The following is an 18,381-nucleotide window of genomic DNA, read 5'->3' on the forward strand; positions in this document are numbered from 1 at the left end:
TTTACCCCACCTTAGAAGATGTGAAAAAGGCTCAAGAGACGTGCAATGGATGGTCACATAGAGCTAAGAAGGCCAAGATGCTTGCTGCCCAAGCAAGACAACACTTACAAGAGGTCAAGGAAAGATGCAATCAGCTTGATAATGCAAGAAGACAAAGAGAGTCATACATTAGATTCTTATTTCTTCCAAGGGAAGAAAGTGAGGATGCTGAGCATACAAGGGAAGAGCTTCTTGAGGTAAGTCCACAAGAAGAGCATGTTGAGATGTGTGAAGAGGAAAAGAGTTATGATTTAGAAAACTCAGTTTGGTCTAGTTTGCATCATGAAGTTTATGATGTTCCTCTTTTAAAGAGCCTCTTAAAGGCTCCAAACAATGATGATATTAGTTTCACACTTGATGGACCAGCCACTTGTGTTATTTTCATTTGTGTGGAATGGAACATTATTGATTCTGATTTGGTTAGTCATGCATCATCTACAATGGAAGGACAATTGTTAAGATCATATGAAGCATCTTGTCTTAAAGAGATGATTAGGGAGACTAAGAGGCTGCTTACTAAGAAGATATTGCATTTTGATAATGTTTGGTTTGTTTGGCATACTACACCTTGGAGTTTGTTAGTAATGGAAAACATATCAGTTATGGAGATAGAGGTATGGATCAGATTTTGGGCAGCTAAGGCAGTTAATGGGACATGTTATATTCGTTTGAACACACCCCATGGACCAGCACCTTTAGAGGAGTCACCTACCTTGGAAGGAGAGGCAAGAGAAGACTGCAAAAACATTGTGGAAAGGTATGAACATACTTCTGATTTTCTGACTTTGAACAGCAATTCTCTTTCATCTCATGAGTCAAACTTTGAACCTTGGGTTGGTTACATTCAAGTTGGGGTGTTCAAGTGTGAAGTTGATCCTTCCCTACCAAGAGTTGATGACATATTAAGTTGCATACCTAGTGGACCAGCCACAAAAAGTCTGTCTTTGTTGAGAATTAGAAACATCTCTCAATCATCAATGGGTTTATCACCTCTTCCATATGATAGGGCAGTGATGTACCTTTTGATTGAAGATTTAGACTTTTTAAATATTACATTGGGCTTTCAAGATCAGAATATAAGGGACTTCGTTGGTTACATAGTTAAACAAAACATTTACTTAACAACCTTTAATGAAGGCACTCTAATTTGTGAAAATATAGGTAAAGTTGCAACAGCTATTTGGAAGAGTTGGAAAAGTATTCAACAAACTTTCCTTGCCGATGATTTGCTCATTTGTGAATTCCTAACAACATTGGTTGTTGGTAGTAATTGTGGCTTCATTTGGAGTGAAGTTCTTAGTTGGTTGGATGAGGTACAGTTTCACAACAACAACATAATGAGTATCAACATGCCGGAAGGATGTGTCAGTGCAAAGATTTGGGATCTTGGTATCAACTTGTGTCGGGCATTTCTTTAGTGGATTCATATTGAGTTGCTTCACTTTTGGTATATAGATGTTTACATCAGAGTAGTGCAGTGGTTGGCTGGAGCAACATTTCTCAGATCGATATGGGATTCAAGAATTGATAATCCTACAATGTTGGGTACAAATGACACATGCTTTGGTTTTTCTCATGATGGCATACATACTTCATCTTCGAGTTTGTCATTTACATCCATTGATATGGTAGTGGTATCCTTGTTGATTGGTGATTCCATAGTCTTCGATTCTTTATGGACTAGTGGCTGTCCAAGCCGGAATCATTTATTACTTGACTTGGCATTGACTACATCCATGATTCAGTATGAGGGCATTGAGGAGTGTTTCTTTGGGACATTTGTTGTTTGGAATTGGTATGATGACGACTATGATATCATTCGAGTTGCTGGTCAGAATTATAGCAGCATTGTTAGGTGGTCATGTGGGTTGGAATACTAGTTTATGGGAGTTCACTTTCACACCTTGCTAGTCTGCTTCATTCTATGTATGTTTCATAGAGTGCGGTTGAGATACTTATTCATCTCATTCAGTACATTTGGTATTTTGGTTTGGGATCCGGGCCTTGGTCTCATTGATACATTGATGCTTCAGGGTCCTAATGAATTGCTTTACAACTTGTGGTTCACTAATATTTATATCAGAGTGACGAAGCGTCAGCATGGTGGTTCCCTTTTGAGGCGGATTTGGAATCCTGGAATCACTTGGATTTGCAGTTCAATAGTTGAGGATGTGGAAGCCAATGTAGGCTTACTAGAGTTTCCGCCTTTAGTGTTCTAGTTTGGTTCTTTCGGAGAGCAATTCATTGAGGAGTTGATAGAGTTGGTACAATATTTGATTGCTCTTCCTTCAGGGGGTTTTCATGAGGCTACTTGTTTGGGTGCAGTGCAGGACAATGTTTCTAGAAGATGGAACTACAAACCTTCCAGGATGGCTTGGGACCCTGGGATCATTCTTGGTTATGGTATGGACTTGTCTAATGTTTGTGGAGTTGGATTGACATAGCTTGAGGACAAGCAATCTTTGGGAAGGGAGGACTGTCATGTCCCCAATTTCTGCCTTTCCTTAGTGACAACATTTTTAGCAAGGTTGGTCTATTATTTGGTTCTCATAGGCCAGTAGAGCATAGAGGGAACTAATCCAGGGGCTTTGAGAGTCATGCATGAGCTTCCCAAGTAGTTTGGAGCATTAGACAACAGTTTCCTACAATTTAGGAGGGATTCCTAATTTGTAGGGATTGACTAGGAGTGGTCTAGGAGGCATTTGGAGACCTCGGCGAACGTTTTGAAGACTTAGAGTGCATCTCCTATTTTTTAGGAGGAACTCCCAGTTCAGTGACAGTTCTCTCAGAGGTGCACACAGTAGGGGAGTCATTGGGACTCAATTTTGGTTGATTGGGGCTGTCTTCTACTTTTTAGGAGCATCCCTAGATTTTAGGGATGGACTGCCAATTGACCCATCTTGTTCGGCATCAGTCACAGACAGGTGACAAGGTCAGATTCATGTTTGATTGGTCATTTTGGGCCTTTTGGGACCATTTGGGAAATATTTTAATATATTTAAATATTTCTTAAGTTGGTGATTAAATAAATTAAAATAAGGTTAATAATATAACCATTTTGGAGTAATAAGGGGATTTTGGCTTCAGTTGATTAGGTACACCTATGTGTTATAGCTCGTTGGAAAGGTCTCGAATTATTATACATGATTTTTACTATCTGTAGACTTTTTGGTGCTTTCAGCTATGGAATTTTATTAAAGTAATGTTTTTCCTATAGCATGGATGACTTGAATTGGGAAAATGTTATTTTATTATATTTTATTTAAAGGGCAAAGTGTAATTTCCCTTTAGGGCTCAATTTACAATTTAAAGGGGATATAAGGAGATGGAGACCTAATTTCTGATTATCTTTTGCATATTGAAAAACTTGTTTTTGTGAATTGGCTCTGAGAGAGCAATTCTTCATCTGGGACGCAAACCCTAGGTTCTGGATTGGCTGGGACGTAGCCCTCAGCAATTATTGGCATTGGATTCTTCAGACAGTGTGCGTTGCTATCAGGGATAGAGTACACCATTCTTTATTGTGGATTCAGGTTGCAGATTTATGGTTTCAGAGTTACAGATTGATTCTTTCAGCTGGGATGCGATTCATTGCAGTCTTACGGCTTCCATTTGCAGCAGTTTGGCATCATTATTGGATGTAAGCTCCTTGGAACTGCATTGGATTTATTATTTGGCTTTATAAATCAGAAATCTGCCTGGTACGATTTATAGCAATTCTGATTTGGCTCTATGTTCTTATTAATTTTCAGTCTCCTCTCATGTTTATTGTTCATTATTCATTACTATTGTAAAAACTATCAAAAAACACAAAATAAAAACAAAAGCTTCTGCAACTTCTGTCTATTCTCAAAGACCATCAAAGAAATCACAGGAAAATATAGTTTATTAATTTAAAAACTACAACAGATCAGCAAGGACATCTATCAGGGATCTTTTAGATGGAGGTCAAGGTTGGTCCAGAAGAGAAAGAGGCTCCTGCAGCAGTGATGCAGATTCTAGTTCTTGGTGTTGTTGCTTCTAAAGTGACAATGGATAGTCCAGGAGGGGAAGAGGAGATCAACTTTCAAGCGGTCCAAAGGAAAGAACAATTGGTGATCCTAGGAGATTAGAGTATACCCATTTCAGAATGGTTAAAGCAACAAAAGGAGGTTGATCCGGTTATTGAATTGCGAGAAATTTTGGACCGGGCAAATCAATCTGAAGAGCAAGGGATAGCAAAAAGAATTGCTAAAGTTGTCGGAGGAGAATCAGGGTCAAGGATTTTATAGATTACAACTCCTACAGTTGACGAGGGTAAGAATCAAATTACTCTAGATGAGTACCGTGTCATGGAATTAAATCTTGGCTGTGCCTCCTGGGAGAAAATTCTAGAAGAATTTGATGACTCTACTCAGTCTTTTAAAGTTAGACTCAAGAAGTTGGAAGAAGGATACCAGAAACAAAATAAAATAAAATTCAAAGCCTTGTCTCACTACATCAATGACTTGCCTCATTTAATAAGAAATGGAGGTCCATCATTTGTCCCTCTGACGGGTGTTTCAGTTGAAGCAATAGATGATATTGATAGGATAAGGCAGATTGCTCAAGATGTGAAGGTTTGGGTTGAAAGAGTTTAGGAGGAAGCATTCAAACACGTGGAAGAATTGGTGCAAGTACATACTAGGGCATTAACTTTACTCTCTAGGATCTAATGCATGGAGGAATCATGGGAAGATGAGCATATTTATCAAGATGAAATGATTTCTGATATTCAGAATCTGATGGAGATCCCAAAGAAAGCATTGATTGGCTGTCAAGTTATCAACGAAGGAGATGTCTGTGATTTTCTTCGATGGTATTGTATAGTGATAACAACTAAGAAAATGTTTGAGAGCTTCACTAAGGAATTTACTCAATGGAAAAAGATGGTTGACAACATCAAGCAAGGGGTGTCCAACACAATTGCATCCTTGTTGTCATAGAGATTGGTAGAGGATGAAATGACAACGGATAATTTGAAATTCAAGTTGGAGGAGTTCTTTTAGTTGAATATTTTTGAAAGATGATTTTGAGAACTTTTCCATCTTCTCAAATATCATGCACACCACTTAGAACTTGCTACTAGATTGGGAGGAAAGTTTAGGAAAGGTAGAAAGAGCAGTTGCAGTTTTGGAATTCAAGCAAGAATCGGTACCAAGCATCAATACAAAAGAGCTAGAGATGGTGTTGGATCGATTCCATGCCTTGAAGCAGGGGAATCAAAGGTAGATGGATTTAATGCATAACGTGTGTTCATAAGTGGTCATTTATTGCACCCTAGTCCCTTGCTGAATGTGTATGCACAGAGGGCATTCATTACCCACTATAGCAGTGGATTCCTTATTGCATTAATGTAGATTCCTTTTCTTTGCCCTAACTCTAATTAGGGTTGATGCGGCACGATTTGGGCCATCAATCATTGTGATCATCTAGGTCATCTATTCTAATTGAGGACCTATATAAAGGCCTCACTTCTCATTTTCAAAGGGGGGATTTTCTAAGATTGTTGCTATGAGCTACTAAGATAATAGAGTTTTCATTTAAGCTTGGTGAATACTTGACATATCTTGGTGCTTGCTTTTTCTCTTAAATTCCCACATTTAGATTAAGTTTAGTTTAGTTAAAGTGTTGTGATTGCAATGGAGAATTGCTTTGGTTCATCGTATGAAACCAAATGATGAGCTCAATGGAGAATTCCTTTGGTGCACATCCACTTTGTTATTATATTGTATTGATGAATTCCTTTGCTTCATACTTTTGATGTTTTAGTGATTCTAGATCGTTGTGCAAAGTTAGCCTAAACCCTTTTCATGCATATGTTTAACTTCTATCATTCATATGCATTGTTTTTTATGATGGTGTATGTGGTGGTATGAAAATATTTGGCATAACTCTTGAAGATTGCACCAGTTCACGCGTAGTTGTAGTATAACGTGGCAAAACGGAGCTTGGTAAATTGAGGAATTTGTTCACCAGAGTACTATTCGTTGCCATCACTTCCCTTAGGATTAGAATAGAGTTCCCAAACCCTATCCGATTTAATTTCCATTTACTTCTTAAAAATCCAAAAAAGTACTTCATTGCAAAACCTTTAGATATTTTCCACATCCAGTATGGCTTGAAATGAATCTAAGTAAACACGCGCAAGGGCCCTTGTGATCATCAACAAATTGCATCAACCAGCAAACTTATCCACAGTCAAGACCTGACATTAAAGGAACCTTGGAGTCATAGTATGATCTTCTTGCAATTTTGGCATACACGAGACTTTGTTCAAGAGAGGATAAGATATTTCGATATTTTCTTCTATTGTTTGGTGAATCATAAAACACACATCAACAAGTTACAACCAAGAAACAACCAGCACAAGGAACCACAAACAATGTTCAACATAAAGTATACAACTAAGAAACAAAAAGGAAGAACAACAACAAGCAAGCACCACCGAGAGGTCGGAGGCTGAGGGAAGCTGAGGTCAACAACTAAGAGCCCCCAGACATAGAGAAAGACCCTTACACAGAAGGGTACCCACTAGAGCCAGGGGGTGGCTTGGGACTCTCCAAGGACCACTCTTGTAGGAGAGATACAATTAGGTGTGTAGTCTCTATGAGATCTCACATTCCTGGTGTAAACCAAAGCCGAGGGGTCCAGTTGACGCTTGGTGCCTTTGGTGGAGGTGACCGACGTGAAAAAGGAGGTAATGAGCTGAATTTACCAAGTCTCGAAGGAGATTGAAGCTGTAAGGTATGATTGTGAAGACACAGGGCCTTGGGGAGGTAGAGTGCCAAACATTGCTGGTCAGTATATGTGAGAATAGTAGCAAGCGACCAAAAATCTTTAAACAACAATAAAATCTCCCACATATATCATTAATTATCTTATCTTATTTTCTTATCTTATAAACCTAATATGATAAGGGTGTGAGGATATATATAATATAATAAGAAAAGTTTTATCTCAAGATGTACAAGATTCACAATTGTAACATTGCATAGTATAGAAAATCAATTAGATCCTTCAATTGAACTCCCATGTTCATAAATATATTTGTTAGATTGTGAAGATAGAAGGATTTTTGTAAGGGATTATAGAGGGGACATTACATCAATAACTAATGAAACCTATTCCATAACTCACCAAATTCAAAGCATTTGACACCATTCATGGCTCCTGGATAAAGCCAATAGCTAATTGAACAATATCATTGTGTCTTTCACCAATTTAGAGTGCTGAATGACTATAAGAAGTCATAATTCTCCAGGAAGATGCTGAAACCCTTGAATAAACTCTTGAGACTTCTCAAAAAAACAATTTCTTTCAACATAACATAACGAATCCATTTCCTCTTTTCAGCTTTTACAGTTCTTTCATAACTTCGGCACCAACTCTCAAAATATAATTAATAACCATCAATGATGCCTTCTCAATGTCCCACATTAACGTAGGGAAATAATAAATAAACAGGCTACCGCATTATGACATTTATTTAATGCATTTATAAAGTCAATTAGCCCCACTTAATAACTTTATAATAATTAATTATTTTTAATAAATAATCCTATATTAATAATTAATACCTTGAACTTGAGCTAACAAACTTATTTTACTTAATCAACTGATGAAGTCTGCTGATACCAAGTCCAGGTATACTGCCAAAAATAACATGGGCATAATTGACTTACAATAAATAATAAGCCCCTCAAATTGAGCCAACTGACGATTGAGTCAATCAATGTGCTTACCATGAGTCCAAATACCCCTGTGGGATAAAGCAACTTCTTGAATCTTAACATTGTTTCACTATAAATAGTAAGTCTCTAAATAACTGCTCTAGTCGACAATACCCAATCTCAACACTGTCACCAAGTTGTTTAGGCATCCTGCAAAAGATAGAAACCTTGATTTTCCTAAAATAGACACTTACTATAAATAGTAAGTGTGCCAAACTGATCCCAATGAAGAGCAATCCTGAACACCCTTGTCTTCTAGAGTGGGAATTTGCCTCTGGCTCTGCACACCGAGACCCTCTATCCCTTTGACTTAATCTTTAAGGGCCATTGATAGGCTAACCCATACCACCGACCATGGTGAGCTAAAATGGAGACATTACAAACTTGTCTCTTTTCCTCCATTTTTCTTTAGACTTTTATATTTCCCAATGAGTAAAAATATTCCATCCAACTTATTCACATTCGGTAGCTTTTGATGAGATATTTTTTTGACATGGAACTGATATATGCGTAGCCCCAAATTCAATAACATCATTTGAATTTTGGAAACATCTAGTTTATTGCATTGATTTCAAAAGAGTTAATTCCTTCTGTTGAAAATTGTAGAAGAGGACAGAAAGCTATCTGTAGAAATCTTGAGATATCAACTTACTCATCAAAGTCTGGGTGTGTTCTTTCATTCTCAAGGAGAGTTTTATTATAAATGTAATCCATATAGTATTTATTTGCTTGTCATCTTTTTCTTTTCTTTTCTATGTGCATGTGTGTTTGTATATTAATTTCTGTTTGAATGGCTCTTATAATTCCATTAGAAAATTTGTTGATTATAATTATGAGCTTTAGTATATGAAGATGAGGGTGATCTCTTTTCAATTTACTGAATTTAACCATCCAAACTACAATAATTAACAGGTTGGTCCAATTCCAATTGATGACAATTTAGGGAAGGAGATAGTGGCACGGTTCATGACAAACATTTCATCAAGTAAAGAGTTTTACACAGATTCCAATGGCCGAGATTTTCTAAAAAGAGTAAGTTTTATTTACTACTGATTGATATTGCTATGAGATATGCTTTGGCATTCCTAAATGTCTTTATATGAAGATCTTTGGAAAATTATTAAATCAGTTGTCTGTCCTGATCTAGAAATTATACAATTGTCTTTGTTTGTGGAATAACTTCACAGTCCAAATGTTGTCAAACCTTTGCTTGTTTGTTTTGCAGTGACCTGTCACACGTTCAGAAGTATTTTTCAATATTTAATTTACAATGAGACTTCTTTTCTTTCCTGTAATAGATCTCAGTGTTCAAGTTTTCTTTGAAGATTTTAATGGCAGGGAATATGAGGATCAATTTTTACCATATGCAATACCTTTTAGATTGTATCCTAAGCGTCATTTGTGTGATTGGCAAGAAGAATCTATTAAAAAATCTTTAGTTACCAGTTTGTTGGCCTGCAGGCCTGGATTCAGCTCCAGTTTGAACTCCATCCAGATTCTGATTTATTTCTACTATGAGGATGCCTAGGGTCCTGTCGAGTGGGCTTGGATTTGTTCTAGATGAACCTGGATAGAACTTGGGTGAACCTTGGCAAATCTGGAACACCCTATTTTCAATTAATATCAGTATGTGATCCGTGTTGACTATTAATGTTATCGTCTGCTCAGAAATTGGATGTACGTGATTTTTGTGTCCTCCCAATTAGCACAACCAAATTTAAACATGCCATTGGCGAAAACCTTGGTTTGGTTGCCTGTCATTATTTCTACCATGGCTATGGTGTCTTCTACAGTATGGCTGGGTTTGGTTTGAGCAGCTCCGGGCAAGAACAGTATAAAACAGAACAATTGCATGGAGAATCAGAAACAACTAATCAAGAGAAGTTGTTTGAAAGTAAATGTTACAATGTGAGATGTCATAACAAAAGCATGCACACCAAAATCCAAGGAGGAGACGCGAGATTTGTAAGGGGAAAATGGGAAAACCCTAGAGAGAATTGTAATACTTCCTTTTTAATGTTCATAACATGGTATGTTGTTAGCCTATTTTCCTATGATCCTTTACTCTAATCAAGACATTAAAGGAACTTAGAAGCCGTTTGATCTAGGCAGTTTCATTTGCAGATCACTCTGGAGGATTTTGAGGCAATGTTGGAAATACTTCTATTTATAGTAAGTCATATTAGGCATGACTGGAAATCTAGTGGTAGTGACATGTTGATGATTATTATTTGAAATCGACAAGAAGTTTTAATTTATCATTGATATGATTATTGTGCATTAATAAAGTTATTTTACAAAGTTAAATTTAATTAATTAATTTTATAAATGCATTGTCTATAGTTTGTGGTAAATATTTAAATTAAATTTTCTCTTATATTTTATAATACATTGGAGACATATAAAAGCGTTTGGGTAGGCAAGAGTCTACAACACAGTGGTAAATTGTGAGCCTCTTATGTGGGAGGTCTTAGGTTCGAGTCCACTTGAGTTTAACAAATTATAATAATTAATCTTGTCTTCAATCTATTATCCATAAAAAAAGCATTTGGGGACTTAAGTTGAAGGATTACCATGTTAAGTGGTATGGGAAATATTAAGGAAAAAATAATTGTGATAAAATGGAAGCAGAAATGTCATTAAAGACAACTCCTATCAGTTGAAGAGACCATACAACAGTGCCAATCAAGCCTTCATTTAGCAGCACATGGGAAGAATCTGAAGCATCATGTCTGGAGCATGAGTGGGAGCATCAATCCACTGTGCATCACATCTGAAATAGATACCAGGTCTGCAATGTTTGTAAAGAAAATCAATAAAATCTGAAAGTGTGTATTGTTATCAGACTTTGCTGTTATCATCTTGAGTGTGTATGATCTCTACATTATTGTGCTAGCATTTGTTATGTGTTGTTTCCTAGTTGAACTACCTAGCAACAACAACAAAGACTACATCAAACACATTTACATCAGAATTTGGAGATTCAATCAAAAACTAACTATTCAGATCAAGGGGGTATCTTACAAAAGTGGTGTGTGCGCATGTGTGTGGGTGTGGGTGTGCGTGTGTGCATGTATGTGTGTGTGTGTGTGTGAGAGAGAGAGAGAGAGAGAGAGAGAGAGAGAGGCACCTCAAATTCTAAGGATGTCATCTGACATCCGTATCCACCATTACACTTCATGAGCAATTACATGTAATTTCCCATTTCATGTCACAACACATCGCATCTCATCTTTTGCATGCAAATACATTTAAACTCACTTTTCATTTACATATACATGTAATTCACTTTTCATGCAATGACATCTTGAAAACCCCTTTTTGACTTAAAGTCACTTTATAATGTTCCATTCCTACAACTACATGTAGACGATCCCTTCTCCCGCACAATGTTAGTTCGATGGAGTAGGTATAGTGCTCAGAAGGGTAGTACGGCTAGGTGAATTAACCAAGGTACGGGCAAGATGGGAGGCTGTACGGTATAGGGCATACCGTATGGTGTAGGTTACAAGTTGATCGTACGGTGAGGGTGGGAGAATGATGTGTGGTGAGTGGCTTAGGCCGTATGATGACCAAGCCGGCCATACGGTGACCAAGGAGGCGGTACAGTGTGAAGTAAGCAGCGGTACGGTGGGGTAATCAATGTTGGCTGTACGATAGCAGGAAGGGAAGGCATAATGGCCGTACGAAGATGGTGTGAGGGAGTTGAAATGTTGGTTGTACAGTGTAAAGTGCCTTGACAATTTTTGAAGTTTTATCCCTATTTTTTTGCCTTAGGAATTTTGTCAAACACTTCCCTTGCAGCCTCAGTTTGCTGATGTTTGTTGTTTTCCTATGATTTTTGAATGCCAATGATATTGATGAATACAAATGATTGCAAAATAACTAATTGGAAATCAAAGTGATATGCAAACTTCTTTTTATTATTTTCCAAATGCAAGTACATGAAATTCTGATGTAAAATGCACACCTACAGCCAAGAGGTATTTTCACAAACACTTGGCATGCATCCTATGAATGACTATGCAATGAGACGTTTTTACAAACATTTGGCATACAAACTGAACAGCGGAATTAAGTTGATTTCCCTTCAATACTTCAATGTTTACAATGACTGAATACTTTGGTAACAAAAAGACATATATTACTTGTCAAATGTATCCATCTACAATTGCCAAATGTAAATACCAAAAGAACTTGGAATAAGTAGCTGAGATGACATGCTTTTTGGCTTTGTTTTTTTCAGATTTGCTTTTTCAAACTACTTTTTCGGACTTCTTTTTCGGCTTTGCTTTTTTGGATCCGCTGCGAAAACTGAAACCTTTCTCCTTGCCAACTGATGTCAAAAATTAGATGCATGGGCTAAACAAAAATCACTGAATATTATCTCCCAATTAATCACAAATGAATTGGCTGAATAACAATTCCTTCACTCCCAACTAGGGTTGATATCTCACAATCGAAATTGGCACCTTAGAGTCTTCAAACCCTCAGGCAAGTATGCAAAGCACTAAGGCTCTTAGCACAATAGATGAATATGCAACTCAAGATGTGTAAAATGACCCCCCCAAAGGCTCCTTATAAAGATTTCACAAGCGACTCCAAGAAGCTTCTAGAGGAATCCAACACTTTATTCTTTTAAGTGACTTTTTAATATTTTATTATGTTAGTCACTTTAATATTAAATCAATTAAATATAAAGTTACTTTTTAATATTTCATTGTTTAGTAACATTATAAGTAATTAATTTAATATATCTTTTCCCCCTTATTTCTTCCTTTTTAGCCTCCGGGGAAAATAAAGGCTAAAATAAAATAAGTAGCTAGTGCCTATCAAAAAGGGGACATTACATACAGGGTAATGTAGTCACACGGAGAGATGCACTTTGCATCGGAAGAGGTATACATATAGAGGAGTAGTGCTCAGACATGCAATAACACAGAGACCCAAATTCATAAGTTATAATCAAAATGGAGATTAGAACACAAAACCCTTCAATTAGATTTGCCAAAAGATGGTGCTCCGATTTTTCAGATCCAAGCGAAGTATGACATGCAACAACAAAATAGGGTGAGGGTCGAATCCTACTGAAACTGGAATAGCCAAGTAGGGAAGATCTTTCACTTTTGAAATAGCGAACAATAGAGAATCCGAACTGGAATTCGTAGTACAAAAAAAAATCCAAAATGCATACCTAATGACTACCAACAAGCCGTGCTTAAATACCCATTGGGATAACTTTCCGAGGGTGTACAAAGATGGTCGACTGCAACACAAACTATGGAAACAAAACAAAAATGGGTCCAAGATATATTAAATCAATCGACCCATTAACAATAGTTTGATTAATGATTAATTTTATAATAGGAACATTACATACTTTTTAAAAGTCAAAAGTTTTCATTTGCCCGCATTCCCATGCATTTCATTTCCATGTCTTAAAGAATATTCATAAACTCTCACTTCCATCTCATATTTTCATTCTCTCTAGCCATTTTTCATCATCTACGTATGCATGTTATCTCTTTTCAAGATCATCACATTAGATTTTTGAAGTATTGAATCCCTTCTCCAAATCTTTTTTGTTGATCAAGAATCAACGCTTTTATGGAAGCCATATCCTTTTATGATGTGTTCACATTTTGGAATTTTCATGTTGCAGCACAAACACAAGGGTTGCCCCCATCTGCAAAATCGAAAGGCAAAATGAAATATCAATATGATAAGGAACTGGCTCACACAACTCCATCTCAGGTTACATCTATTGTTGATAGTGTGTTAGATATGAAGATCGGGCATGTAGACATGACTGATTTCTTGCAAAGGGTAGAGGCTCCTATTATTTATGAAATGAAATGTATCAAAAAGAGTAATATTCATTTGGTATCCACATTTCCCATGGCTTTCGTGGAACCTGAATTTGTTCTCGAATGTGCAAAGCATTTCAGTTCGAAGTCAAAAATCATCAAGGATGCTGATGGTAATGTTATTATAAGCCTTGATCCAGAGGTTACTGAGCATATTTTCAAAGTGCCGCATAGTGTAGAGTGCATGGATTTGACCAAAGAGTCATCATTGGAGATATGAAATGTGAATAAGGGAAATTATCAGAAGTATGTTAATCTATATTGGTTGGATTCCAAGAGAAACAACTTCTCAAGATAGCCAAAAACCATTCACAGATCTAGTTTTGAGCTGGAATACAAAGACCTAATTATTCTTCTCAACATGATATGTGGTCTCAAGAATTCTAATGATTTTGAACCATAGATATCATTTATAATAAGGAACATATCTTTCGGGGAGAAATTTTTGGCACTACACTTTGTGAGCAGCTGCTCAATATAGGAACATCGACACCATTCTACACGAATTCTTATCTTGTCTATATTTTTGCTGCTATGGGATCTTTTTTTGGATTTTCAACCAAGGGAGATAGTTTTCAAATTCCAGTTTGGGAATACTATGATCATATTACTCTGATGAATAGTAAGTACCATTACAAAAGAGTTCAAGATGCATTCTTTGGACATTTTCGATGTCTGTTTGATTGACAGTTGTCTGTTAAAAGGGTGTACAATGAAGCTTGGGACAAGGTCAATCAGTATCGTTGCATCTTTATCCAGTTTCTAACTTTTACTTATTTAAGAATTTGGTATTTCAAAGGAGAACCATATACCTTACCGAGGTATGCTACCGGCAGGATCATTGTAATAGAATTGGCCAGACAACTCATGGAGGTTCAATCTGATCAACATGCTCTGCATAGACCAAGTTTTTGTATGTCTTTTGCCAAACCCCTAGTAATTGGTCATTGCATGATAAATTTCGTAGACAAAGCAAAGGCCATGGAGGAAAAACTTTTGTTGGTTACATTGAAGAAGTTTAAAGCCAGATTTGATTTTTATTACAGAGAGATGAATTCAAAAATAAAGAGAGCATTTACTCATGTCCATCGTATAGAAGATATTTGGATTGATATGTGGACAAAGTTGGATCTAATGAAAATGGACTACTGCAGGTTTTCCAGTAAATCATTGATCTTAATATGCTCAAGATCCCATTTGATTTCCATGTTGAAGATGATGGTTATATGCTTGATCCAGAATATCATCGAGTTGGTTTTGATAAACGATGCCCTTTCCCTATTCAATTGCAACAAGAGGAAGGTACATATATCCTTGATAGATTTCAATCCATTCTAGCAAAAACACCAACAAGTGGTTGTAAATCAAAGGGCTTAAAAGGGTCAATCCAAAGTTGGGTTTGTATTGTGTAAGTTTTGGTCCTCCTATAAGGAAGTCACAATTGGAAATCATAGGTAAAAACGGTGCTTATTCTTATGATGTAAAGAGATCTCTCAAATTCAAGTGGAAGGGTGGAAAGGGATTTAAATCATCCTAGACCCCTGAACCAGTTTAAGAGTCAGAGGATGAATCAGATGAAGAACTTGATGAAGAAGATGAGGAGGGAGAAGGAGAAGTCATGATCATATCCCCTCCAAGACCTACACAAACTCATGAACTATCCATGTAGGAAGTGCCTTTTTTGGGTATAACAAATGATGATGTGGATTCATTTTCCTCTGTTTTCACACCTTCCATCCCAACATGAGAAGTCAATACATTGGCTCTTCCTGTATCTTCAGCAGCTCCTCCCATTTTAACAGCTAAATAATGTGAACATTTGGGGAATGTGTTCAAGGATTTTCCAACTCTCACATAAGGTGAAGTTTCTCAACTTGATACATGCCTAATAGGTTTTGAGTTGTTCATGATAAAATCCTCTTATCATGAACCTATGAATTCAACTGTGCAAATTAAATCTTGCTCAGTCACAACGTAGATACAATCAGGATCAATGCCAATGGTCTCCATTATACTTGCTTCCATAGATAAAAAATTCAGTTTGCCTGCATGGTTAAGCAGGATCACAATGAAGAGAAGGAAGGTTGTCGTACCCTAGATGATCTTCCTATTAAGAAAACTAAGTCCAAATCTTTGAAAGATAAGATTGTTTCAAGGATCTTAGTTAATTTAGAAAAAACCAAGTTTGTAGAGGTTACTGAGTCACTGGTGGACAAACCTGTTGAAGAGCTTACCCGTTCTAATTATATGTTCACCAAGGTAGAGATCGAAGAGCAGTCATGATTGTGTTACTTACATGATGCTCAAGATGCACTTGCCAATATATCAAAGAGCAATCATGAATTATTGGAAAAGAAAAAACAGATGAAGCAGGAGGTTGCTCGCTTAAATAAAGTTATTCGGCAACAATCTTTGCAAAATGTTGTTGTGTCTCGGACATCCAAGGAAAGAAGGATAATAGAAGCTGCTAAGTCTTGGATAGAAGTCATTTCTGCAAGAGTTCAAGCTATTACAGATACGGTTAAAGTCCTTAAGCATATCAAAAACATGGATGAAATGGAACAAGACTTAATTTCTTCTTTGACTCAAGAAGCTGATGCTTTGAAAGGAATTCTTAATGACTGGGATGAGATTGCTAAGTTTTTTTTAGAATGGTTACATGTGACATTGTTCCATCTTGTGAAATGCTTTACAGATGTCATGGGCTCATTACAAGGAGGAGACGCTAAGAAAGCTTGTGACGAAGTTGCAAGCAAGTCTGGAAGATCGCCAGGCAATAGAAACAATAATCACATGTGACTTAGAGCAAATGGGATGTTAGATTCTTGATGACCACGATAATTTGATTACAATTGAAAGGATGACTTCAGAATATACAATTAGGGTGAATGCTGATTTAGATTCTAACGATTTCAGATCCCATACAATGAATAGATTTGTTCTATACAAGTCTTTAGGCAAGCCTCTACGAGATTCCATATTATCAAATTCCACAATTGTGCAATCAGCATATGTAGATGCAGTAACAATAGAGGCAATATCAAAGACAATGGAGAGTTCAGATCTTCCTACAGTGCGTGATGTCATCATCAAATTTAAGGCACTAAAGAACAATCTTTAAGATATATATTTTTTTCTGTTTGTAGAGCAAAGAGAATGCATTGCATGGAATATTTAATTACATGTAATACGAATTGCATGTGTAGTTACATGTAATCCAATAATTTCTCTTCTAGTTAGATTAGGTCAAAGTTGGTTGAGTTGCTCCCACTTTGTCCTCCATTTTTTTCTCAACTCCTTTACCCGTATAAAGGAGTGTTCTCTTATTGTAAAATCTATCTTTTATTGTATCCAAGAGAGCTCTGGAGAAATTGTGCAAGCATTACTTTGATTGTGTAGCACCATTTTGAGAGAAAAGTGAATACAAAGAATCAATTGAGACTTAACTTTGATTGAGTGAAATTGTTACTTGTGCAAGTTAGAAGCTGACTGTGATTTGCATTTGTTGTCTTTGATTCACATGTTGTTTTGTATTCTTGATAATTGAGTTTAAAAAAGAAATAGAAAGCAACCGGATCCAAAACTTCGATTGGAGTGCTTGTAGAGATATATAGACTAGAAGCTTTGTTTGTAGCATATGTCTCTTTCTTGATTCACAAAATAATTAGGATATCTTTACTTCTGGAAGTCTTTGTGCCCCAATTCTAAAGCTTATTTATATAGAATTACGATCGGACTTAGAGACAAATTGGTACACTTTTAGCTAGCCTTTGAGTTAGTGTTGGTTTATTAATATCACAACATCCGAGGATGGCCTTCTATGTGGAGCACTTTCTAGAGATTACTGATAGGATTATTGTTCGTCCTAGTTATCTTGCTTGACGGTGGTGTCATGCTCTGTGCATCTCTGTGGGGTCTTTTAGAGTTGGTTCTCACCTTCTTTGAGATCGGATCGATCATCATATTGACAAAGGTGAATGTATCTGTAAGTTGTGTACTCTTGATGAGATTGAGACAGAGACTCACTTTATCTTCTGTTGCCCTACCTTTTATGAGATTAGAGAGAGATTTTATTGTCTGTTCCAAGATTGTTCTTCTCTTTCAGCCTTCTTCCATTATTGTGAACAGCAGTGTTTTGCGCGTTATCTTCAGGAGGCCACTCTACTCCATGCTAGTACTTTACAGTCACTAATTCTTCACTGGCATACCTTTGATCAGCTTATTACTACCTTTTTCACACCCTTACCTCCTTTACAGGGTGTGAAAAGGCCATCTAGTTTTACCAGTTCTACTGGCCATTCCAGATCTGTTAGGCCCTGCACTAGTTTGTTATGTCAGAGACACTCTTTCACGAGTTCACAACAACAGTTTAGGGCTCCTACCTACTCACAGTGTTATCCTTCTGTGACTGATTTCTTTTTACCAATGAAGGACTCTTAGTCTTTGCATTGGCCTCTCTCCCCTTCTTGTTTCTTGTTTCTTCTTGTTCTTTTTTCTTGGACACCATTTGGTGCTCCTGCTGTTATCATCTTTTTGGTTATAAACTTTTAGTTCTAGAGACATTTTGTGGTTTTTTGTTGGACATTAATAATCTTATCTTATCTTATCTTATCCAGCTATTAGATAGAAGTGTAGTTAGAGATTTCACATTGCCCATTATTCATTCCACAGGTAAGTGGATTTTTTCCTGAAAGTTAAGATTTAAAGAATATTGGTAACATCCC

General features: G+C 36.7%; 1 protein-coding gene across 1 annotated transcript in view; it reads left to right on the forward strand.

The window, feature by feature from the left end:
• The window catches only part of LOC149528260 (alpha-mannosidase-like), a 344,971-nt gene that overhangs the window by 179,408 nt on the left and 147,182 nt on the right, over nucleotides 1-18,381 (forward strand). The window contains exon 21 of the mRNA XM_089811746.1: nucleotides 8,703-8,822. Coding sequence (XP_089667872.1) covers nucleotides 8,703-8,822 — 120 coding nt within the window. The remainder of the gene's footprint in view (nucleotides 1-8,702; nucleotides 8,823-18,381) is intronic.

Source organism: Cupressus sempervirens, chromosome 11, assembly GCF_028749045.1.
Source record: "Cupressus sempervirens isolate cs-2001-9-10 chromosome 11, ASM2874904v1, whole genome shotgun sequence".
Classification (NCBI taxonomy): domain Eukaryota; kingdom Viridiplantae; phylum Streptophyta; class Pinopsida; order Cupressales; family Cupressaceae; genus Cupressus; species Cupressus sempervirens.